Source organism: Argopecten irradians, chromosome 11 (assembly GCF_041381155.1).
Source record: "Argopecten irradians isolate NY chromosome 11, Ai_NY, whole genome shotgun sequence".
Taxonomy (NCBI): domain Eukaryota; kingdom Metazoa; phylum Mollusca; class Bivalvia; order Pectinida; family Pectinidae; genus Argopecten; species Argopecten irradians.
In genome coordinates, this window is record NC_091144.1 from 18,497,981 (window position 1) to 18,525,668 (window position 27,688).

The window sequence follows — 27,688 nt, forward strand, 5'->3', positions numbered from 1 at the left end:
CTTTAAAATTTACCGCATTCACTATTAATTATACAAGATCAATTGATCAAATTAAAGATATGTTCTGTCATTCTAAACTATTATGTTTTTCAATTGAAAGAAAAACAACATCAAATGATATAAGCTTACTTTATTTTCGTGATAACAAGTTAATTCAATGTATAACCTAAACGAGTAACAAGAGTTACCTCCCTTGCACCAATATGCTAGCACTTTCAACACCATAATAATACATGGATATAGAAATGGCACATGTACACATATATGTACAGATCCATTTACAAAGATTAGTGTCGATAGGTATTAATTGGAAAATAATTTTCTATTGTTTTTTTCCTCTATTTTAAACATGAACTAATTATCTCCAGTAAAGAGAAAGCATAATTGACCCATATGCCTATCTAAAACATGATTTCAAGTCACAGTCGATTCCCATAGAAATAAACAATACACTCACAGTTAACAGAATTGCTGACTGTACATGTAACATTGGTTAGTATAAAGCTCTAATGGTTTTAAGTAACATTTCACAATTTTGACGAGACATGACCGGCACATCAACACATCTAAGCCCTATCCTACATGTACATCACTCACCAAGGTTTACATTGTACTGTAGACTGATTTCTCAAAACAAGTCAAGTCAAACCTAAAGTAGTTTTCAAACTCTTATGTAACTTTTTGCTTTAGTTTATTTAAAAAACATCTTAATTTGCTTCTTAAACTATTTTACTCCTTAAACAAATTGCATAGAGAATAAAATGGCCAGTAAAAGTATCATAATGTCACATGGCTCTTGTTATCAGTTTGTAATGCAGATATGGCAGGAAAAAAGACTTAATTGCTGATCATTTGTCTGCAAACAAAGTACCAATATGTAGAATCTTTCTTTCAAATACATTTTCAAGACAAATAAATTGTAAAATATGTTCCCAAAGCAAAACGTTATTATCACCAAAGAAATATAAATAGCCAAGTTTTGCTTGTTAGCACAGTTTTAAACATTTAGAGCCTTTACGTTAGGTCATTCATTAAACCAGAAAATTAACATGACCATCAGAACATCTTAAATTTAATAGCATGTTTACATATTGTACAAGTATGACATGTTTAAAATATATACCTGTGGAATATGTCTTCTGAAGTGGAATAAATTATGTATGAAAGCAAAAATTGCATATTGAAATGTAAATGTTAAAGTTGTTCTCTGGCATGTATTATCACAGGCTCTTGTATCTTTTTATAATACACTTATTATATCTATACAGGTACACAGGGGCCTGTGATATAACAGTGGTGACAAAATTTTGCAGCATCACTGACTGGATTAGTTGACATCAAAGCTGTGACAATGATAGTGTGTTTTAATAGCCTATAATAAGTTAGCACTTCCGATCATACGGTCCACTGCTTAATACAACTGTCGCTGCCAGTCGTGAAGATCGTTGTAGGGTTTTTCCATACTAGTCTTGTAATGTTACTCATGGGATGAACACCTGGAAGTGAATCAAACACAAATTTAAACTTAATGTCACATTGATCACAAAAAAGAGATCCCAGAGGGATCTTGGCGCCCACCAAAGATTGATCTATGTCTGACAAATGAAAGAGGGATCTTTTCTCTGCTTTTCAAACTTTAAACTATCAAAATCCAAGATGGTGGTCGCAAAATGCAATAGGCAGAACTAGGGTCCTAGAGGAACCTACATATGATATTTGAGAACAATCCCTTCAATACTTTCTGAGAAATAGCGGTAACAAACTTTAACTATCAAAATCCAAGATGGCCACCGGTCGGCCATCTTGTTGACCGATCAGTCCCAAAATGCAATATGCACAACTGGGGTCCTAGGGGAACCTACATATGAAATTTGAGAAAGATCCCTTCAGTGCTTTCTGAGAAATAGCGGTAACAAACTTTAACTATCAAAATCCAAGGTGGCTACCTGGCGGCCATCTTGTTGACCGATCAGTCCCAAAATGCAATATGCACAACTAGGGTCCTAGGGGACCCTACATATGAAATTTGAGAAAGATCCCTTCAGTGCTTTTTGAGAAATAGCGGTAACAAACTTTAACTATCAAAATCCAAGATGGCTACCTGGCGGCCATCTTGTTGACTGATCAGTCCAAAATGCAATATGCACTACTAGGGTCCTAGGGGAACCTACATATGAAATTTGAGAACAATCCCTTCAATACTTTCTGAGAAATAGCCGTAACAAACTTTAACTATCAAAATCCAAGATGGCTGCTTGTCGGCCATCTTGTTGACCGATCAGTCCCAAAATGTAATATGCAGAACTAGGGTCCAAGAGGAACCTACATATGAAATTTGAGAACAATCCCTTCAATACTTTCTGAGAAATAGCGGTAACAAACTTTAACTATCAAAATCCAAGATGGCCACCTGTCGGCCATCTTGTTGACCGATCAGTCCCAAAATGCAATATGCACAACTGGGGTCCTAGGGGAACCTACATATGAAATTTGAGAAAGATCCCTTCAGTACTTTCTGAGAATTAGCGGTAACAAACTTTAACTATCAAAATCCAAGATGGCGGCTGGTCGGCCATCTTGTTGACCGATCAGTCCCAAAATGCAATATGCACAACTAGGGTCCTACGGGAACCTACATATGAAATTTGAGAAAGATCCCTTCAATACTTTATGAGAAATAGCGGTAACAAACTTTAACTATCAAAATCCAAGATGGCTACCTGGTGGCCATCTTGTTGACCGATCAGTCCCAAAATACAATATGCACAACTAGGGTCCTAGGGGAACCTACATATGAAATTTGAGAAAGATCCCTTCAGTACTTTCTGAGAATTAGCCGTAACAAACTTTAACTATCAAAATCCAAGATGGCGGCTGGTCGGCCATCTTGTTGACCGATCAGTCCCAAAATGCAATATGCACAACTAGGGTCCTAGGGGAACCTACATATGAAATTTGAGAAAGATCCCTTCAGTGCTTTCTGAGAAATAGCGGTAACAAACTTTAACTATCAAAATCCAAGATGGCTACCTGGCGGCCATCTTGTTGACCGATCAGTCCCAAAATGCAATATGAACTACTAGGGTCCTAGGGGAACCTACATATGAAATTTGAGAAAGATCCCTTCAGTACTTTCTGAGAATTAGCCGTAACAAACTTTAACTATCAAAATCCAAGATGGCGGCTGGTCGGCCATCTTGTTGACCGATCAGTCCCAAAATGCAATATGCACAACTAGGGTCCTAGGGGAACCTACATATGAAATTTGAGAAAGATCCCTTCAGTACTTTCTGAGAAATAGCGGTAACAAACTTTAACTATCAAAATCCAAGATGGCTGCCTGGCGGCCATCTTGTTGACCGATCAGTCCCAAAATGCAATATGCACAACTAGGGTCCTAGGGGAACCTACATATGAAATTTGAGAAAGATCCCTTCAGTACTTTTAGAGAAATAGCGGTAACAAGAATTGTTAACGGACGGACGGACGGACGGACGGAAGGACGGACGGACGGACGGAAGGACGGACGGACGGACGGACGGACGGACGGACGACGACGGACCACGGACGAAAGGCGATTTGAATAGCCCACCATCTGATGATGGTGGGCTAAAAAGTCTCCAATCGTGGAAAGCATAGTCAGGGGGAATAACTGTGTAATAACTGGACTAACTAATAGTAGTTCTAAAGGCCACCTTGTCAGTTCTACTGGAATCAGACTTTTCCAATGCAAATTTTCAAAATCTATAAATACCACATTTTAATAACATATAAAGAATTGGTTATTTGTGCTATCATTTGATTTTGATTTCTTGCCAAGTGTTTTGTTTTTCCAAAAACAATGGTAGACAAAATAAACAAATAAATTTGTCTTGTGTTTCCGTCAATGGAATAGCTCATGATATACTTATATTATATTATTACCGATATATTGTGTAGAGTTGTCAAACGCATTTTTTGTTGTATCCCAGACTATGAAACTGTTGTCAAGACTGCACGTTGCAAATCTGACCGAATCTGGGCTCCAGGTCACACAATTTACTCTGGCAGTATGTCGAGTGCTTTCAACTAGTTGCTAAAAATGGAGAGAAAAAAACTACTAGAAAGTTTCTAATAGACATAGTATGTCCCTAATTCCATTTAAAAACACTTTTTTGAAACTTGAAAATGGTTCAATCTATTATAAACCAACTTATTTTCTTGCGATTAAATTTTGCATATGATAAGAAATTGCAAAAAAATTACTCAAGTGAAAAAGTTTCTAATACGTTCATTCTGACACCAGACAATGAAAACATTAGTGCGACAGTACGCTCGCACCTAAAAAGATATTCCACTCATTCAAAAGATTGTGGCATATAAATTATTGAATATTTTAAACAAAGTTCATATGACATAGACACTTGTTTAAGATTGGCTATGAAGCACACTGTAGTAGCTTATAGTATACCTTATACTCTGGAAGTTCGTAGAGGCGAACATAACGGTCACTGCCACTGGTTGCCAGGTATCTACCATCAGGAGAGAATTCTAAATCTGTGATGTCGCCTGTTATCGAAATTTTATTTGTCTCTGTAAGTACTCCACCACCAAGGTCATATATGTGGATGGTTTTATCCTGGAAAGATAGAATACAAGTGTGAATTTTCAGTTTGGAATGTTGCTATAAATCACTTCGTCAAAGGTGAATTACTAATATCCGTCGAAGAATGGATCATCATTTGGTTTACTGATGCATAGAGTGAAAACTGAAGAAGGCTCTAAAAAGTAAAGTGCTTGAGAAAAAAAGAGTGCAATTTGGTTTTTGGTCTTCAAATCTACAGTTGTGTTTCAAATTGAATAAACGGTGATAATATATTTAAGTAATTACATGATGATGCATAAAGAATACTTTTCTATGGTGCAACACCTTTAAGGAAACCTATTCAAGAATCTAGCCCACATACATTATATGAGGCAGTAGCTGGCGATTGCTCAAAAACTTGACAAATGAGAAAGGAATCTTGCAGAGAACATACTGTTTGTTCAAGTTTTTCAATTAAGTTTCATTAATTCATGAACTACAGCTTATTTCAAGATGGCTATCATCACCTTTGTGCCAGCGACAGCGACTACTGTGGCGGTACTGTTGAGGCCAACTGATTTTGGTTCATAAGGCACATTCTGCACAAATCTCTTCTGACTTCCATCAAAAACAGCCACCTGGAATAACAAAACATATTCAGCTTCTAAATAAGCAGACAATTCAAAAAGAGGTCAATGTATGACAAACTTAGCTTGTTGTGTTGTTTATAAATTTTCAGTAAGTCCACAGGGTTCAGTTCATATATTTTTGTCACCAAATAACCATTCCATTATATATACTAGTGTTTATAGCATGAAGGAGGAGCACTTGTTTGACTGGATTCGACTTTACAAAAGCATACACATCAAAGCCTTATTGACAATGTCATGCAAATGGCTGCTATAGATTATATATGGCATATATGGGGCATCGCAATTGATACCAACATACATATTCAATGCCATCAGAAAATAGTGGGAATAATGTTTTTAAGAACAAAATGTTTAATTAAAGAGTTAAAGTGCATTTTCACAAGTCTGCATGTTTTGCTGCAAAAACAGCAGTTCAACCTTTTTTCTCAAATCTAGTCTTCGTTTCATGTTAAGTGTTCCTAAAATTTTCTAATAGAAGTATTTGAGACGATTGAAATGCCTTCCTATATGCTATATTTGCATAATATAATCTACAGGCGCTATTTTCCAGGCAAGGTCATAAAAGACTTGATGTGAATGTCTTTGTATCGTCGAATCCGGTCAATCCAGCGCTCCCAATACATGCTATAAACTTCAACAGTGATACCTCAGGTAAGGCCTGATGCATACACACCTTTTATTAACTTAGTTATATTAAAGTATACCTAAGAAGTGTTACATAATCATGCAAAACTTCACTGGTTTAAAGAGGGTCTTAAAGGCCCACTACCTTTGCAAAACAAAAATTAAAATTTTTTTAGAATTAATATACGAAAATGCATATAAATGGCCTAAGAGGATGTTATAACACCACGATGGCGGGAAACATAAAACAGCCCATGATATGAAAATTAGAAACAATTTATTTAGATTAAATTGTTAAGAAGGTGAGAGTAAGTGTAGCATTAACGGTAAGTTAAGAATTTTTGTGACTCTATGAAATTATCAATTTCGTTTTACATTCCCATTTTAACAAGAGCTGTTGGAGAACAGCAAAGCTCGCCTATTCAGAAGAAGAAGTTGATGCTCAAGTATCACTGTAGTGCAACTAGTACGGCAACGATGTTTTGATCCGTTTCCGGTATCGCTTCGGCGACATGAAGACCACGGTACTGTGCTTTAGTATCACTAATTTGCTGGCGTTACGGATGATACCATGATTCATGGTATGTAGTGATTGCTGAAGAGTATGATAAGTTTCAACCAAACCAAAACAATGTATTATTATCTGTTTTCTTATATTTCAAAAAATGCATTTGAATATCACACATGACAGAAAACACAGCAAAATTTTTCGTTCAGCTTCGATTTGCCGACTTATATTGAGGTATAGTTTTACTGTGATTCAATATTGGAAATCTTTAGACTTTCCCGTTTCCATTGGTATATAATTTGTTTACAATAATGTTGAATATACTATGAAATTCAACAATTTGTGTTCGATATCAGACTAGTGTCGCAACGGTTTTGAATTTCAATAGTGTACGGTTGAGACACAAGTTAAAAACAAAAGTAAGTGTACGGTTTGGATTTCTTTCTTTCAGATAATGACATGAAAATAGACCAATTTGTGTACTATTATTAGAATTAAATTCATCAGACATAATATTTAACGTGTACGCGGTTAGACGACTTAGGAAAGCTTCAAGTAAAGTAAGTAATGTTTTCTTAATTTTGTAGTAGACTAGAAATGGGTATACTAATTTATCCCGTAATGCGCTTGATATAAAGTAACCTTGTTCATGTCATATTTTTGCATACATCGGCTATTGTAATTAAAAAAACCCTATCAAATAGCACGCACAAGGACTCAAATATACTTATTAATACTTGGTGCGATAATATAGAAATATATATATCATATGACTGTTTTAACATATATCCGCACCATGATAGATATGCGAAAACAACCAGTTTATGTCACACACCAATGCATGTCAAAATATGACAACGAATGCTTAATTATACTAATGATACATGCAAAAATATTACACGGGCAAAATCACTAGTCGTTCCAGTAATATAGAAAAAAAAAGCTAAAGTTAAATTATAAAACGCGTTCGTATACGTCTGCATAGAATAAGAATATCATTTGATAAACAGTTGATGATTTTTGGGGTAACTTGGTTCGATTTCTTCTGGTGTGTTGTCATGAACAACCGATCAAACAATGACAGTATCTGACTACCGATAAACCAAATATACAAAGATATATATACTTCAATTTTAAGAATACTTTAACGTTATTCAACGAATTGTCACATTGACTTGAACTCAGTGTTTTTGTGACCTCTTGAACTCTGAAGAAATTATTAGCACACCAAAATCTACATGTAACTGCCAATGTTGAAATAGCCATTAGCCAGACATAGGTACTGTACATGTGTACAGTGACAATATAAATATTAGTTATTAACGGGCACGAAATTAAATCTGACGTAATTTCAATAACGATGAAGGGACATCAAGAAACCAAGATGTTACGCCCACAAGAGTCTGATTATTAGATAAAGTTGTATCAATGTACACCCAACACATTGCCCATGGACCATTTTATACGATTTTAAAAGGAAAAGGTATCGCTATTTCCAACGTTAGTAATCTGTTTCTTGGCCGCTAAAGCGCAGGTGTGGTAGATTTTTTTTTGTTTTTTTTTTGTGTGTGTGTGTCGGGGAGCTTTCCACCTTTCGCAATATATACGTATACTTAGTAGAATGTGATTTAACCGATTTTTTATCTAGACCCCTTAAACGTGTAAACATGGTCTATGGGTGCTTTGGTTGGTCCATATTGAAATGAATTGTATCTTTTTCAATTATCCTTGTGGTTACGCTAGGAATTGAGGACGGCAGTACAAGATGTCCGACTCTATGGCATATTTACAGCAAATTTTGCCGTTAAAATTCTCCCAAAATAGTTTTTGTTGGTATGCAATAAAAAAATTAATAAATTCAAAAGTTTTCAAGAGTAAAAACTCTTTAATTCCACATCAAAGGATTGGAGAGACCTATAGGCATTGTAATTATGGGCATAAAATCAGTATACGAAATCATGTACATATCAGATGCAGGTACACACATCTCATTCGTATAATAAAAATGTACCTAATTAGTATAATAGTATATATGCATTGGTCAGTGTGTGACCGAGTGGACAGCGGCAAACTATTGTTTTAAAGGTGAACTGGACAAATGTAATTAATGCCACAGCTAGGGATCTGATAATTATTTACTGTTTATAGATTTATGCACATTAATTATGATGTAATCGTGGACCCACAAGAGTACCCAAAGACCATTTTAGACGTTTTAGGGGTCTATATCCTATTCTACATTGTACTCTGTGTGTTTAATGTAGAATAGGATTTTTACTGATTTTTTTTTTTACGTCCCTAAAACATCTAAAAATAGTCTATGGGCATTCTGGTGGGGCCATAATTATAGAAACTGTAACTAATTCTCAGATCCCTGTGCTTAATACGTTACGGTTGGATTCTATTACGCATGGAGATGCCATCATATAAATACCAAACCATTGCAATCTCAAACTCCAAACCGTACACTTTTTCGCAATATCATCGATCAAAACCGTTGCGCAAAGACCGACACAACGATGTAAACAATGGGTCAATCACTCTTTATTCTTCATCAAATATAGCAAAGCGCATATCAGATTGATACATATGAACCTAATAATTTGTTTCTCAGTCAAATCTTGTGAATATCTTGAATAATAAGCAAGATATAGATGAAAACTTGAAGTTTTTGCTAGGAACTCGCATCAAGCTGTATGTAAGTGTCACAATTGCATGATAAATAGGAGTACTTTGCGTGAAATCACGATCTTAATACAAGGTAGGATATCTAATTAACACTTGAGCTAAATATCGGTCTGCAACACCATGCGCAATGTATTTAAACTCTTCAAGTTGGAACCTACCTGCTCGGTACTCGTATATCGAAGCGATACCGGAAACGGAATCAAAACATCGTTGCCGTACTAGTTGCACTACAGTGAGTATTTACTATTTAAACATGGAAATATGACAAATTAACAGACTCAAAAAACCCCTAAAGGGCCCCAAATTGGTTGTATTATCACGTTCAGCATCCATACACATTAGGAAAATAAAATCATAAACATTAATGATGACTTATGCTTAAACAATTGACAAAATAGAAACTTGCTCAAAAAAACTTTAAAATGGAAATATGACAAATTAACAGACTCAAAAACCCCCTAAAGGGCCCCAAATTGGTTGTATTATCACGTTAGCATCCATACACATTAGGAAAATAAAACCATAAAACATTTATGATGACTTAAGCTTAAACAATAGACAAAATAGAAACTTGCTCAAAAACTTTAACATGGAAATATGACAAATTAACAGACTCAAAAACCCCCTAAAGAGCCCCAAATTGGTTGTATTATCACGTTCAGCATCCATACACATTAGGAAAATAAAATCATAAACATTTATGATGACTTAAGCTTAAACAATTGACGAAGAACTTGCTCAAAAAAACTTTTAACGTGAAATGGGACGCCAACTCTGACGCCGACAGCGGTGCGGTGGCAGACAAAACATTTGCTCCCCCTTTTCTGTCCGACATTGGCAAAAAAAAATAAACAAGCTAAAAAAATTAAAAAGCTGTTTTGAAAAGGTAGTGGTCCTTTAAACCTAAAAATAACATCACTTCATATGAAAACCACAAGAATGCTTTGCTTACCTGTCCTAAGCAGGCAGCAACCGTTACTCCAGACTTAGAAGATACAGCCTGTGGTTGGGATTCTAACTTTGTAGACTCGGATCTAAAACAATCAAACATCATACAATGATCACAACCATGTGATATCTCTTGTTTTCAGGTTTTACATCTTTTTATTAGTCTTTAACAGTCGAGGCCACCGTCAGGGCCATTTAGGACCTTAGTAGCCCGAGATACTCTGGCCCTGACACCAGACTTAGACACTATGACAGATAGTGTCTGGTTTAGGGCCAGAGCGCAGTAGTACTCGAAAACCTGGAATAAGCCGACACCGTTTGGTATCGGGCCAGGTCATCTCCGATTCAGGCTACTTACAAAATATTACCACCGAGAATCGCCACTTACCTTGGTCTTTTCAACAAATGAATAATTTATCTTCTCATAGCCATCCATTTCATCACGAATGCACGTTCTATTGTGTCAACACAGTAGTTTCTTTTTCGCAGCTTTAAATTTCCCTCGTCGTCGTCGCCATTTTCTAGTAGTATGCAAATCACCTTAATCTCGACGGATTGTAATATTTGGGTAGATATAATATTCATTTGTTGAATAGACTAAAGTTAGTGGTGCTTCTCGGTGGTCAGTCTGAATCGGAGATGACCTGGCCCGATACCAAACGGTGTCGGCTTATTCCAGGTTTTCGAGTACTACTGCACTCTGGCCCTAAACCAGACACTATCTGTCATAGTGTCTAAGTCTGGTGTCAGGGCCAGAGTATCTCGGGCTAGGACCTTAGAGGTGTATGGATGTGCAGGACAGCCAAAGTACACCAAAACAAATAACACCCATTTCTGATAATATATTTGCAATAGTACCGCTGTATAAATCCCACTGAAATGCAGCAGCAACAAGTTTTATCTTCATATCGGATTGTAAATGACACACGTGTTTAGAAACCATTCTAAATAATCTCAATATCAAATCTATTTTGTAAAACTATCTGGTACTGTGAACCAGCTTTCAATAGTGATAAAAGTAAATTCACCAAAGTTTATCTCCACAACTGTATACCTTACTTAAATGTCTCATTTATCGCTCAATATCCAGGTGAAAATCAACTGAATACAGCTATATCAAAACATAATATATAAACAGTCACACATGCTTAATTATCTGGAAAAGATTGAGGGAAATGAAAATGCCATTTGGATGATATTAGAGGAGCACTTGTCCGACAGATAGGTACATTTCAAAGATTTTCAGCAGCCCTAAATGTGACCGGGTAGGGTGTTGCTTGGTATCTTCGGCAGTAGAGCAATCTGGATATGAACATGATACAGTCATCCAAAAGACCACTTACTGGTATTGCTTTGTCTGTGCACTGCTAAACATAATACAGTCATCCATTCCCACGGTCACCAACGTGTCACCGGACACGCGACAGTCCGTAACCTGATTACTGTGACCTTTGCCCTCCATCTCACCATCCTCAAAGTTATCTGTTTGTAGGTAATGTACCAGTGTTAAGGAAAAGTGCATGATCACATATGGTATTCTTTACTGATTCCTTTGGATACAGATTTAGCTGTAGTTTGAAGGTAAAGAAATAGAGAATTATGACAGATATTAAGTCTTTACCGATTCCTTTGGATATAGATTTAAGCTGTAGTTTGAAGGTAAAGAAATAGAGAATTATGACAGATATTAAGTCTTTACCGATTCCTTTGGATACAGATTTAGCTGTAGTTTGAAGGTAAAGAAATAGAGAATTATGACATATATTAAGTCTTTACCGATTCCTTTGGATACAGATTTAGCTGTAGTTTGAAGGTTAAGAAAAAGAGGCTTATGACAGTTACTAAGTCTTTAACGATTCCTTTGGATACAGATTTAGCTGTAGTTTGAAGCTAAAGAAATAGAGAATTATGACAGATATTAAGTCTTTACCGATTCTTTTGGATACAGATTTAGCTGTAGTTTGAAGCTAAAGAAATAGAAAATTATGACAGATATTAAGTCTTTACCGATTCCTTTGGATACAGATTTAGCTGTAGTTTGAAGGTAAAGAAATAGAGAATTATGACAGTTATTAAGTCTTTAACGATTCTTTTGGATACAGATTTAGCTGTAGTTTGAAGGTAATAGAAATAGAGAATTATGACAGATATTAAGTCTTTAGCGATTCCTTTGGATACAGATTTAGCTGTAGTTTGAAGGTTAAGAAATAGAGGCTTATGGACAGTTAATTAAGTCTTTACCGATTCCTTTGGATACAGATTTAGCTGTAGTTTGAAGGTAAAGAAATAGAATTATGAACAGATATTAAGTCTTTACTTATTCCTTTGGATACAGATTTAGCTGTAGTTTGAAGGTAGAAATAGAGAATTATGGCAGTATATTAAGTCTTTACTGATTCCTTTGGATACAGATTTAGCTGTAGTTGTGAAGGTTAAGAAAAAGAGGCTTATGACATTTACTAAGTCTTTACTGATTCCTTTGGATACAGATTTTAGCTGTAGTTTGAAGGTATAGAAATAGAGAATTATGGCAGATATTAAGTCTTTACGATTCCTTTGGATACAGATTTAGCTGTAGTTTGAAGGCAAAGAAATAGAGGCTTATGGCAGTTATTAAGTCTTTACGATTCCTTTGGATACAGATTTAGCTGTAGTTTGAAGGTAAAGAAATAGAGAATTATGACAGTTATTAAGTCTTTAACGATTCCTTTGGATACAGATTTAGCTGTAGTTTGAAGGTAAAGAAATAGAGAATTATGACAGATATTAAGTCTTTACTGATTCCTTTGGATACAGATTTAGCTGTAGTTTGAAGGTTAAGAAATAGAGGCTTATGACAGTTACTAAGTCTTTACTGATTCCTTTGGATACAGATTTAGCTGTAGTTTGAAGGTAAAGAAATAGAGAATTATGACAGATATTAAGTCTTTACTGATTCCTTTGGATACAGATTTAGCTGTAGTTTGAAGGTAAAGAAATAGAGAATTATGACAGATATTAAGTCTTTACTGATTCCTTTGGATACAGATTTAGCTGTAGTTTGAAGGTAAAAGAAATAGAGAATTATGACAGTATAATTAAGTCTTTACTGATTCCTTTGGATACAGATTTAGCTGTAGTTTGAAGGTTAAAGAAATAGAGGCTTATGACAGATATTAAGTCTTTACGATTCCTTTGGATACAGATTTAGCTGTAGTTTGAAGGTTAAGAAATAGAGGCTTATGACAGTTTACTAAGTCTTTACTGATTCCTTTGGATACAGATTTAGCTGTAGTTTGAAGGTAAGAAATAGAGAATTATGACAGATATTAAGTCTTTACAATTCCTTTGGATACAGATTTAGCTGTAGTTTGAAGGTAAAGAAATAGAGGAATTATGACAGTTATTAAGTCTTTTACTGATTCCTTTGGATACAGATTTAGCTGTAGTTTGAAGGTTAAGAAATAGAGGCTTATGACAGATTTAAGTCTTTACTATTCCTTTGGATACAGATTTAGCTGTAGTTTGAAGGTTAAAGAAATAGAGGCTTATGACAGATATTAAGTCTTTACCAATTCCTTTGGATACAGATTTAGCTGTAGTTTGAAGGTGAAGAAATAGAGAATTATGACAGATATTAAGTCTTTACCAATTCCTTTGGATACAGATTTAGCTGTAGTTTGAAGGTAAAGAAATAGAGAATTATGACAGATATTAAGTCTTTACTGATTCCTTTGGATACAGATTTAGCTGTAGTTTGAAGGTAAAGAAATAGAGAATTATGACAGATATTAAGTCTTTACCAATTCCTTTGGATACAGATTTAGCTGTAGTTTGAAGGTAAAGAAATAGAGAATTATGACAGATATTAAGTCTTTACCAATTCCTTTGGATACAGATTTAGCTGTAGTTTGAAGGTAAAGAAATAGAGGCTTATGACAGATATTAAGTCTTTACCAATTCCTTTGGATACAGATTTAGCTGTAGTTTGAAGGTGAAGAAATAGAGAATTATGACAGATATTAAGTCTTTACCAATTCCTTTGGATACAGATTTAGCTGTAGTTTGAAGGTGAAGAAATAGAGAATTATGACAGATATATTAAGTCTTTACCAATTCCTTTGGATACAGATTTAGCTGTAGTTTGAAGGTTAAGAAATAGAGAATTATGACAGATATTAAGTCTTTACCAATTCCTTTGGATACAGATTTAGGCTGTAGTTTGAAGGTTAAGAAATAGAGAATTATGACAGATATTAAGTCTTTACCAATTCCTTTGGATACAGATTTAGCTGTAGTTTGAAGGTTAAGAAAAAGAGGCTTATGACAGTTAATAAGTCTTTACTGATTCCTTTGGATACAGATTTAGCTGTAGTTTGAAGGTAAAGAAATAGAGAATTATGACAGATATAATGTCTTTACCAATTCCTTTGGATACAAACTTAGCTGTAGTTTGAAGGTGAAGAAATAGAGAATTATGACAGTAGCCTGGGTCTTTACTGATTCCTTTGGATACAGATTTAGCTGTAGTTTGTAGGTAAAGCATAGAGGCTTATGACAGATATTATGTCTTTACCAATTCTTTTGCATTATGGATACATTACTGAAGCTATAGCAAAAAGAAAAGGACACTGGACATTATGTAGCCTGGGTCACTGAAGGACAACGAGTGTAGGTGGCATTAAGTACCCTGTGAAAACCTACAACCCCACCACTGGCCATTACTGAAGTGCCCATTAAAACCAACAACCCCACCACTGGCCATTACTGAAGTACCCATAAAACCAACAACCCCACCACTGGCCATTACTGAAGTGCCCATAAAACCAACAACCCCACCACTGGCCATTACTGAAGTGCCCATAAAACCAACAACCCCACCACTGGCCATTACTGAAGTACCCATTAAAACCAACAACCCCACCACTGGCCATTACTGAAGTACCCATAAAACCAACAAACCCCACCACTGGCCATTACTGAAGTGCCCATAAAACCAACAACCCCACCACTGGCCATTACTGAAGTACCCATAAAACCAACAACCCCACCACTGGCCATTACTGAAGTACCCATAAAACCAACAACCCCACCACTGGCCATTACTGAAGTGCCCATAAAACCAACAACCCCACCACTGGCCATTACTGAAGTACCCATAAAACCAACAACCCCACCACTGGCCATTACTGAAGTCCCATAAAACCAACAACCCCACCACTGGCCATTACTGAAGTGCCCATAAAACCAACAACCCCACCACTGGCCATTACTGAAGTGCCCATAAAACCAACAACCCCACCACTGGCCATTACTGAAGTACCCATAAAACCAACAACCCCACCACTGGCCATTACTGAAGTACCCATAAAACCAACAACCCCACCACTGGCCATTACTGAAGTACCCATTAAACCAACAACCCCACCACTGGCCATTACTGAAGTACCCATTAAAACCAACAACCCCACCACTGGCCATTACTGAAGTACCATAAAACCAACAACCCCACCACTGGCCATTACTGAAGTGCCCATAAAACCAACAACCCCACCACTGGCCATTACTGAAGTGCCCATAAAACCAACAACCCCACCACTGGCCATTACTGAAGTGCCCATAAAACCAACAACCCCACCACTGGCCATTACTGAAGTACCCATAAAACCAACAACCCCACCACTGGCCATTACTGATACTGAAGTGCCCATAAAACCAACAACCCCACCACTGGCCATTACTGAAGTGCCCATAAAACCAACAACCCCACCACTGGCCATTACTGAAGTACCCATAAAACCAACAACCCCACCACTGGCCATTACTGAAGTGCCCATAAAACCAACAACCCCACCACTGGCCATTACTGAAGTACCCATAAAACCAACAACCCCACCACTGGCCATTACTGAAGTACCCATAAAACCAACAACCCCACCACTGGCCATTACTGAAGTACCCATAAAACCAACAACCCCACCACTGGCCATTACTGAAGTACCCATAAAACCAACAACCCCACCACTGGCCATTACTGAAGTACCCATAAAACCAACAACCCCACCACTGGCCATTACTGAAGTACCCATAAAACCAACAACCCCACCACTGGCCATTACTGAAGTACCCATAAAACCAACAACCCCACCACAGGCCATAGCTAATATATCACATGTCACAAATATTCTAAATGACAGAAAAAATTTACTAGTCTTAAGAATTTTCAATAATTAAAGATGCTTCACTGCTGACAGATCATAAATGATACTTATCATTTGAACAATAACTGATGAATGTATATTCATGTTTTGTATTTGTCTAATTAATGCAAAAATGCACATAATGTAATTTATTTTGCTTTTGGCACATGAGCAATAAAGTACTTAATTCCATAGAGGGCATAGTGCCATGGAATTTTTTCAGGACACAATTTTTTTTTTAATATTTCTATCTTGAATTAAAATAAGGACCTCAAACTTCTAAATAGTGGTAATGGTGTAAAGTAAGTAACTTTTGTAACTGAAGAGGAGCATCTTTAAACTATTCACTTATTTATTTTTTGATTTAAAAAAAGACATATTTCTGGCATAAAAGCACAAGAAGAAAACATTAATATGAAAAATCGGCCACTTAATCCAGGCTTTTAACCAGAAAAGGATATTGATATGTCCATCGGAACTTCCAGTAAATAAAGTGCTCTTGTCTTCTGATAGGCACATAGATGTTACAGGTTTATTTGTACCCTGAAAAAGAAAGAAACAAAATAAATCACACTAACACTGACAAAGCAGAGTGAGATAATAACCATCACATTCTTTTTATAATTACAAAACAAAGCAAACTTAGCTGAATGTCTCTCAGAAATATTAACTCAAAGGTTCTTTTTTATCTATCATTGCCTAAAGTTGCATGAAATAGGTACCCTATTCGCTGTAATCAATGCCCAGGGTGCTTAAAAAATTATAACAAAGGACGCGCTGATAAGGCAACCAAATATGAGAAGCATTATTACGTCGTGATTCACCTGTGAAAGACTCCAAAGTCCATGTAATATGGGATACACTGACAAAGTTATAAGTATCACATGTTGTAGACCATTATTGATCCATGAGATGGGGGCATTTATATAATTTATACTTCTCAAGAAGAGGAGAAGGGTACTAATTAGGGAGGGACGCCAATTACAGCGAATACAGTAAGTACACTTAAGGCCATATAGTTATGGTATATGGTAGGTAAACTTGAGGTGTGTCAGCTCTGTAACCTGTGAATATTACCTGTCTTTCACGTACAGGCATATCTGACTGAATTAAATGGAAGATCTCAGATGTATATTCTATAGGGTCACGCATATTTTACCTTGACAACGCGTATTATTTTGTCAGGGTTATTGATGTCGAGGTAGTTGATGTGGCCGGACAGCGAGACACTGATCAAGTATTCATCTTGCCACAGACATCCGACCTGCATGTCATTCACCTGGGTCCCCATGTTAAATGTCCTGAAAAATATAGTGGAATCTTTAAGGGAGCAAAAGTATCCTAACTATGTAAACCAATATTCATATTGTCTTTGTCTATTACAGAGTTATTTCCCTTGTGGATGGGTAGCCATTATGATATCATTATTTTGTGAGTGCAATTCACGTAATTTTCTCGAAAGTATGATGTAACTGTTATGATCGCAAACACATGACGTAACAATCAATATCTACACACATAAGCAGATAACTTATTTAAATGGTAATGATGAAAGTGATGTGACATTGTTGTGATAAATACTGCAATGAAATGGTAATATGCAAATACAGAATACCAGAAAAGTCCACATAAATTACTCAAGCACTTGGCCACTTGTTTCGGCTAGAATTACACTGGATAAATATGAATCAGCAAATTTTTCTACACATAGTTTTAATTGTTTGGAAAATCTTTCATTAAATCAGATAAACAGCAAAAGGTAAAATGTAGGTCGCAGCAACCTAATTTTGGTGCATTGGACACCAACTCCACTATAGATGAGCAACAACAAGTTGACAGGACTTAGTCATGTTGTTTCATGTAATATGCTAAGGGATAAACAGAGGGAAAAGCTCACTCCACTTTAGTATGGAGAAATCTTTTTTTGAAAAAGAAAAAAAACAACAGGCCCATGGGCCTTAACAGTCATCTGACTATTAGTACAATACAACATAGTCGTTTAAAGATTTTAGCCTATTTGACCTCTGTGACCTTGATTGAAGGTCAAGGTAATTCATTTGAACAAACTTGGTAGCCCTTCATCCCAGCATGCTACCAGCATGCCACATGCTCAATATCAGTACCCTGGGCCTTCTGGTTCTTGAGAAGACGTCATTTAAAGATTTTAGTCTATTTGCCGCCCGTGACCTTAAATGAAGATCAAGGTCATTCATTTGAATAAACTTGATAGCCCTTCATCCCAGCATCCTACATGCCCAATATCAGTACCCTGGGCCTTCTGGTTCTTAAGAAGAAGTCATTTAAAGATTTTAGCCTATTTGACCCCAGTGACCTTGAATGAAGATCAAGGTCATTCATTTGAACAAACTTGGTAGCCCTTTATCCCAGCATGCCACAGGCCTAATATCAGGTCTCTAGGCCTCTTCGTTATTCACAAGAAGTTGTTTAAATGATTTTAGCCTATTTGACCCCTGTGACCTTGAATGAAGGTCAAGGTCATTTATTTGAACAAACTTGGTAGCCCTTCATCCCAGCATCCTACAGGGCAAATATCAGTACCCTGGGCCTTCTGGTTCTTGAGAAGAAGTCATTTAAATATTTTAGCCTTTTTGACCCCCGTGACCTTGAATGAACGTTAAGGTCATTCATTTGAACAAACTTGGTAGCCCTTCATCCAAGCATGTCACAGGCCCAATATCAGTACCCTGGGCCTTCTGGTTCTTGAGAAGAAGTCGTTTAAAGATTTTAGCCTATTTGACCCTCGTGACCTTGAATGAAGGTCAAGGTCATTTATTTGAACAAACTTGGTAGACCTTCATCCCAGCATGCCACAGGCCTAATATCAGGTCTCTAGGCCTCTTAGTTATTCACAAGAAGTTGTTTAAAGGATTTTAGCCTATTTGACCCCTGTGACCTTGAATGAAGGTCAAGGTCATTTATTTGAACAAACTTGGTAGACCTTCATCCCAGCATCCTACAGGCCAAATATCAGTACCCTGGGCCTTCTGGTTCTTGAGAAGAAATTGTTTAAATATTTTAGCCTTTTTGACCCTCGTGACCTTGAATGAAGGTCAAGGTCATTTATTTGAACAAACTTGGTAGCCCTTCATCCCAGCATGCCACAGGCCTAATATCAGGTCTCTAGGCCTCTTAGTTATTCACAAGAAGTTGTTTAAAGGATTTTAGCCTATTTGACCCCTGTGACCTTGAATGAAGGTCAAGGTCATTTATTTGAACAAACTTGGTAGCCCTTCATCCCAGCATCCTACAGGCCAAATATCAGTACCCTGGGCCTTCTGGTTCTTGAGAAGAAGTTATTTAAAGATTTTAGCCTTTTTGACCCTCGTGACCTTGAATGAAGGTCAAGGTCATTTATTTGAACAAACTTGGTAGCCCTTCATCCCAGCATCCTACAGGCCAAATATCAGTACCCTGGGCCTTCTGGTTCTTGAGAAGAAATTGTTTAAAGATTTTAGCCTTTTTGACACTCGTGACCTTGAATGAAGGTCAAGGTCATTTATTTGAACAAACTTGGTAGCCCTTCATCCCAGCATGCCACAGGCCTAATATCAGGTCTCTAGGCCTCTTAGTTATTCACAAGAAGTTGTTTAAAGGATTTTAGCCTATTTGACCCCTGTGACCTTGAATGAAGGTCAAGGTCATTTATTTGAACAAACTTGGTAGCCCTTCATCCCAGCATCCTACAGGCCAAATATCAGTACCCTGGGCCTTCTGGTTCTTGAGAAGAAGTTGTTTAAAGATTTTAGCCTTTTTGACCCTCGTGACCTTGAATGAAGGTCAAGGTCATTTATTTGAACAAACTTGGTAGCCCTTCATCCCAGCATGCCACAGGCCTAATATCAGGTCTCTAGGCCTCTTAGTTATTCACAAGAAGTTGTTTAAAGGATTTTAGCCTATTTGACTCCTGTGACCTTGAATGAAGGTCAAGGTCATGTATTTGAACAAACTTGGTAGCCCTTCATCCCAGCATCCTACAGGCCAAATATCAGTACCCTGGGCCTTCTGGTTCTTGAGAAGAAGTTGTTTAAAGATTTTAGCCTATTTGACCCTCGTGACCTTGAATGAAGGTCAAGGTCATTTATTTGAACAAACTTGGTAGCCCTTCATCCCAGCATGCCACAGGCCTAATATCAGGTCTCTAGGCCTCTTAGTTATTCACAAGAAGTTGTTTAAAGGATTTTAGCCTATTTGACCCCTGTGACCTTGAATGAAGGTCAAGGTCATTTATTTGAACAAACTTGGTAGCCCTTCATCCCAGCATCCTACAGGCCAAATATCAGTACCCTGGGCCTTCTGGTTCTTGAGAAGAAGTTGTTTAAAGATTTTAGCCTTTTTGACCCCTGTGACCTTGAATGAAGGTCAAGGTCATTCATTTGAACAAACTTGGTAGCCCTTCATCCCAGCATGTCACAGGCCCAATATCAGGTCTCTAGGCCTCTGAGTTATTCACAAGAAGTTGTTTAAAGGATTTTAGCCTATTTGACCCCTGTGACCTTGAATGAAGGTCAAGGTCATTTATTTGAACAAACTTGGTAGCCCTTCATCCCAGCATCCTACAGGGCAAATATCAGTACCCTGGGCCTTCTGGTTCTTGAGAAGAAGTTGTTTAAAGATTTTAGCCTTTTTGCCCTCGTTTTTGACCCCTGTGACCCTTGAATGAAGGTCAAGGTCATTCATTTGAAGAAACTTGGTAGCCCTCCAAATCCCATCCAACCTACAGGCCAAATATGAGTACCCTGGGCCTTCTGTTTTAAGTAAGGCTTTTCCGGTTATTGAAAGAAGTCGTTTGAATAAAAAGTTTACGCACGGGCGCCGGTGCACGGCGGACGGCGCGTGCACGGCGGACGGCGCACGGCGGACGGCGCACGGCGGACGGCGGACGGCGCACGGCGCACGGCGCACGACGACGGACGGTGCATGATGACAATAGGTCATCCTGACCCTTCGGGTCAGATGACCTAAAAACCAACATACCATATATATTTTAATATCATTAACTTATTTGACACCAGGGAATTTTAACTGAATGTAGTTTATTTGAAGAAATTTGGTAGTTTGACAGCATTTGATTTAATACATCTTACTCTCTGTGTTATAAATACCGAATTCAAAACTTGATAAATTGACACAGATATCACATCCAGTGTCCTATAGTAAGTCTATACCTCCTATGAGCCCTAACCCCCCCCCCCCCAACTTTCATGCCCAATGTCATAAATCAGAATTATACATACGACACACAGGACATGGTTTCCACATCCCAAACTTTGCAGGTCTTGTCACCAGAACAGCTTAGAATCTTCTTTCCATCACCACTGAAGCTTAGCTGTAGAAGTCAGGAGATAAAACAACATTAACACAATTGACTCTTTTTTTAAAATCATACTAAATTGTTAAAAATGAAATTATGAACATCAATGGTGGGCAAGGAAAGCTATATGCTGTATATGATTAAGAACTTACACCATAGATGCCGCCCTTGTGTGCAGGCTCGCCGAGCTGTCCCAACTTATCACCTGTCTTCCCATCATAGACAAAAGCCTGTCAAACAAACAGTGAAACAGATGTTTTAATAAGTGTAAAGATTGTCCATCACCGAAAATTACCATTTCATTTCTGTCAAACAAAAAGTGTAACACATTATTTACTAAGTGTAAATAGACAAACACCTGTCAAACATCTGATATTTTACCTGTTTGTCCGATACTCCACTAATGAATTCTGATATTTTACCTGTTTGTCTGATCCTCCACTAATGAATTCTGATATTTTACCTGTTTGTCTGATCCTCCACTAATGAATTCTGATATTTTACCTGTTTGTCTGATCCTCCACTAATGAATTCTGATATTTTACCTGTTTGTCTGATCCTCCACTAATGAATTCTGATATTTTACCTGTTTGTCTGATCCTCCACTAATGAATTCTGATATTTTACCTGTTTGTCTGATACTCCACTAATGAATTCTGATATTTTACCTGTTTGTCTGATCCTCCACTAATGATTTCTGATATTTTACCTGTTTGTCTGATTCTCCACTAATGAATTCTGATATTTAACCTGTTTGTCTGATCCTCCACTAATGAATTCTAATATTTTACCTGTTTGTCTGATCCTCCACTAATGAAGACTTCACCCTGAGGGGCGTAGCGTACAGCATTCACAAACGCAGTGTGCTGAAACAATTACATATCAGCATGTTACAGAGAATATGATAGACACTTCAAACCTTCTTCAATGGACTACAGATCACATGAATATCCACGATTGGATAACTATTGACCTGTAATCATTATCTGACAGCTATCCTCTATGTGGTTTTAAACACGCAACTCAGAGGAGGGCTTTGATTAATAAATTTGGCCTTTGTGACCCCAATTTAAATTGAAAGTTTTGTATCTAAGTAAATTCTCTTTCATATCTACATAAAACTCTTTACATATATTTATTGCTCTTTCAGTTTTACTTGGGCAGCTGTGCTGTGGCTGAGTGGTTAATATATCCTGACATGATACCATAAGCCATCCACCTCTGGGACACCAGTGTGAATCATATGTGGAGCAGTTGCAAGGTATACTGACTGCTGGTCGGTGGTTTTTCTCTGGGTACTCCAGATTTCCTACACCATCAAACCTGGAATGTCTTAACATGACCCTGGTTGTTGATAGGACGTAAAACTAAATAACCCATAACCCTTCAGAATTCTTTTTTTATATTTTATCATTTTTCTCCCAGTTTAGTGCGTTAAGAACAAAGGGAGTCAACAACAATACTCATCATGTACAGAAAAGCTATAGGAATTATACTTACATCTGAAAGAGTCTTCTTAAACTTAAAAGGAGGCCCTTCAAAAAACACCAAGTTGAAATCTTCACTGCAGCTAACCATGCGGTATGGACGTTGGGATCGGATGCAAATATTGTTGATGGATTTACTGTGACCTATGACCTCTCCTACTGACGTTCCTGACTCCACCAGGAATACATGGCCATACCTGATATGTTAACACATTAATGTATTTAGTGAGATTTTCTATTACTCAGCTTTTAATGAAACACTACCCATCATTCATAACCAGCGCTTCTTACAGCCTAATATATTAAACGTCATAAATAGGATATGTTTGAGAAGTCCCAAAAAAAATATGTTTCCGTAGCCATCTTTGAAGACTAAAAGTTAATTTTAACAGGCAATCAGAATCGCCAAATTCTACAGTAAATCGTCCCCAAGCTGTTTGATTAAAACTAACTTTCTGTCTTTAACGATGGCTACGGAAACATTGATTCTTGAATATCTTGCATATAACTAGGTACAAAGCGTTATTTATGTAATAAGGTGGGATGCAACATAAAATTAACGGAGTGCAAATGTTTTCTTTTAACTGTAAAGACATATTTGACCTCAAATGAATCTACAGAATTCCCACAATCGCTGTCCCCAGTGTTAAAACTACCATCGCCAGTTTTCAAGAGCAATACGTAGCTGACCATCAACAGGAAATCAGTCAGAATTTTTAGCCTGTGATTATGGTCAGTTTCAGCAGACTACCATGTGATTAGCTATGTGGTTGATGAATCAGTGACCCCTGACCTCCATACACATCCATGTGATAAGCAATGTGATTGGGGAATTGGTGACCTTGACCTTTTTTCACACCCATATGATAATCAATATGTTTGTTGAATCAGTGACCTTGACCTTCTTACACACCCATCTGATAAACAAAGTGATTGGTGAGTCAGTGACGCTGAACTATTATGTGATTGGTTAGTTAGTGACCCTGACCTACTTACACACGCATGTGATAAACCTACTTACATGCCCTTGCCTTCTCCACCCACGGCCATCCTTTTACTCTCCCCGTCCCAGGAGATGTCTTTAATTTTCCCAGAGATAGGTTGGTATTCGTACTTGGTCAGGTGTTCCTTGTTGACTGTGTCCCAGATCAATACCTTACCCGCTGAATCTGTGGAGAAATAGTATAGTAATTTGTACTTAGATTCAAAGGTAGAATTATATTTTAATACATAAAAATAAATCCATTTTCAAATATTTTGAGAATCTGCATGTTCAGAAAAATATATAATTTCTCTAATTTTTCCTCATTTTTATCAAATCTTTCATAGAATATGTGGGAAATAAAAATAATTTGTATATAAATGTATATGTCAGCCACTGTTATAACAAATTTGCTTAAAGACAGGAAGCAGTAGATAAAAGATGACTTGAATTGCTCATTATTGGAGGATGATCGAGCTAAAATGTATCCTGAAATGCCCCTGGCTACTAAGTATGTAATAGGACGTTAAATTAATAAAACAAAACCAAAGCTATACAAATCCAGCACTAACCTCCAGAGGCAATGTAGTAGCCTGACGGTGACCACTGGGCGACAGTTGCCGGGGTGGAATGCTTGGTGATGATTTCTGCATCCATGTATGGATTCTGTAAATAATGTAAAACAGCTTCTTGATATGACCTCTTTAAAATTCATAATACAAAAGTAACCTGTGAATTGCATACGATCTATAATTAAAAACTTTTTTTAGTTAAAACATTTTACAGCGCTAGATTATTTCACAAATTTTAATGTTATACACAATGCCTCTTCATTATGTCATATACAAATTTGCATACACTAGTAGTTATCCTGTATTAACTTAATTGTTGCATCTATAAAATATGCACATAGTTAAAGTAATGAAAGAGTATTTAGTTTGAATTCATTATTACAAACACAAAATACAAGTATAGCATCTTTTAAACTTACAGCAAGATCACGCATGATAACATTGTTTCCATTTGTATACAGAAATTTGTGTTTGCCTGCTGGACAGCCTCCAATCACTATTGGGGTTCCTCGCTGTGTTCGAGGTAGAGAGGCGAAGATCTTATCCGCTGAAAATAGCATAAATTCAGTCATACAATTACAAATCCAGTTTGTACTGGGGTAGCTTTTAATTGTTACTGATAAAAATGTTTGACAGATATGTACTAACGGATAATTAAAATGTAAAAGGAAAGACAAGAATTAAGTTATTTTTAAATGAGCTAGGGCATGCTACAGACTACATTGTGTACATATACGACTTTCCAGGGCTTCCTGGTGACTGCTGAAACATTGTATATGTAGCAATAAGCACGTGTTAATATAAGCATGCAGACATTTGTGACTTTGAAAGTTAAGGTTGGTGTCAACGTTAATTTAGTTGAATTAACCAGTTTCCTTGTAGACTTTTATACTTACACAGTACTCTATTGACAACACCTGACATATAGTCTAGATTCTTAATACTTTTTTTGGTCATTTACTAAAATGATTTGTTTGAGTGGATATAGTAGCAATTTACGGGACATAAACATCAGGATGTGTCTTCATGTGCGCATCTATTTCAGTTTAGACACATCACTTTTTGTATCTATTTCAGTGGCGAAGTCCTACAACTTTTGAAATTTGGCTTGATTATTTTTGTCTCTACTACATACCTGATTAATTTTAAAACTAGGTGGAGATCAGTCATTGATAAGACTTTCTCAACAATTATTTAATAGATTATCTCCCCCTAGTATTAGGGTCTGGTTGCCGCAGTCTAGTACGTTCTGCCAGAAACATATATATACACATGTATATATGTTTCTGGTTCTGCATGATATTATTTTTTTCGATGTGAACATTTTGTCTTCCGTTTTAAAGTACATACTGAGATCGATTGCGTTGTCAGTATATAGCATCATAATAATTATAATTGTTCGTTATTGATTTCTTTATTTGAAGTGTACACGGAATTGTTTGGTTTAAAAGGCTTGATAAAAAACGTCATTGGATAAAATTTAGAATGGAAAAATTAAAGATGCTCTACCGCTGACAAATGGTATTTTTTCACAACCAAAAACAGGAGCAGACGATTTAGTATTTTTCTTCAGCTACAAAAGTTACTTACTTTACACCATTACCACCATTGAAAAGTTTGCGCTTGTAATTTTACTTCAAATTAAAAATATGAAAAATAATTAATTGCATCCCGAAAAAAATCTGTGTCACTATATCCTATATGGAATGAATGAACTACTGATTGCGCATGCACCAAAGGCGAAACAAATTATTTATTATTATTTTTTGTTGATTTATGAAAAAGAGGTAGGTATTTGACATTGATGACGATTTAAATATGATTTAAACGTTTTATATTGTCATAATCCAAACTTTGAAAATGTTACCCTCAGTATCGGGTAAATGGCCTATCGAAAGTTAGAGGTTAGACACGACGTAATGTTCCAAAAGTGTCTCGTCGTGCTATAACTCTAACATTGTTGGAGTAAACTGAACCAAGATATCGAGTTTCGAGCGCTGGTCAGGTTATGCATCATTCCTCTCCTATTGTATACACATGATAGTACCCTTTTTCATTAATAACTATAAGCGACCCAGAACCATAAGAGACCTATAACTATAATGACTAAAAAGTTTAAGATTTAATTTTAATCTTAAATTGGGGTGGATCAACTATCCAATTTATATATTCTATAATATATATCATTATGTTACAGACAGGTGATGATGGTGTTGACATTTCGTTCTGGTATATAAAGTGTATCGTGTGTGGGCGGGTCAATAACCTAGGCCTAGTAGGCAAATCACTAGCACAATGCAAAGAATTTACTTGTAACGTTACATTCGTAAATAGACCTATTAATATTGCAAACTGTTCAAAGTTATAATTATATTACACGGTAAAGGGCATCATAAATCAGACATCACGGGCCTTCCCGATCACATTGGAATAACTTAAAGAGCAGTGATTAACTTTATCCTGTATTTCCGGGTTAGATGGAAAATATAAACAAGTTTGTTGAAGTTTACATTGCCGAGACTCACTTCCTGAAACTTTGATTCGACTCTCTCGTCGTCTGGGTCTCGTATCTGTGTGACACGGGTCGTGGTTCGTTCGTTGCATAAATATAACACAAGACTGTCACCGAAAATATGGCATTTTTCGCATAATCTTGACTTACCAACATAATTCTTTACAGACGACATTCTACCTAGCTGGTCTGTCACACACCTCACCGGCTGAATACGGAAGTGAGTAATCGGAAGCGATGATGGCGCATGTCAGGAAAACCTAAAGACCATATTTGGTGTTACCCACTTAAAAGCTCGAGGTACGAGTGTGCCCTGTTCGCACCCTAGGCCTATCCACGATATAAAACATGCCAAGGTGCAATGTTATAGGCTTTTATGGAATATACCTGTTAAAATGAAATTTGTATTGCCCAGAATATTCTAAACAGAGTTTCTGAGGTGATCCCCGCGTAGAAAAACAAGCTAACTAATAGTTTGTACAGTTGGTAGTAGACTAAAGGTTACACCCTTGTGCACACGGAGTGCACTACGTTTAGACTACAGGTAGACACGGAGTGCACTACGTGTAGACTACAGGTAGACACGGAGTGCACAAGATTTAGACTACAGGTAGACACGGAGTGCACAAGATTTAGACT

The 27,688-nt window shown here is 36.8% G+C and overlaps 1 protein-coding gene across 1 annotated transcript; it reads right to left on the reverse strand.

Annotated features, from left to right (window-relative positions):
- Nucleotides 1-113: 113 nt before the first annotated feature.
- On the reverse strand, nt 114-27,312 carry LOC138334901 (actin-interacting protein 1-like). The gene is made up of 16 exons (XM_069283730.1): nt 27,200-27,312; nt 24,957-25,084; nt 24,538-24,631; nt 24,005-24,152; nt 22,997-23,180; nt 22,288-22,362; nt 21,649-21,726; nt 21,420-21,511; nt 17,324-17,465; nt 16,624-16,707; nt 11,329-11,480; nt 9,990-10,071; nt 5,092-5,202; nt 4,451-4,618; nt 3,925-4,075; nt 114-1,496 (listed from the first exon to the last, which is right to left on the reverse strand). The coding sequence occupies exons 1-16, from the start codon at nt 27,222-27,224 to the stop codon at nt 1,396-1,398; spliced, it is 1,815 nt and encodes a 604-aa protein (XP_069139831.1). The 5' UTR covers nt 27,225-27,312; the 3' UTR covers nt 114-1,395.
- Nucleotides 27,313-27,688: the final 376 nt, after the last annotated feature.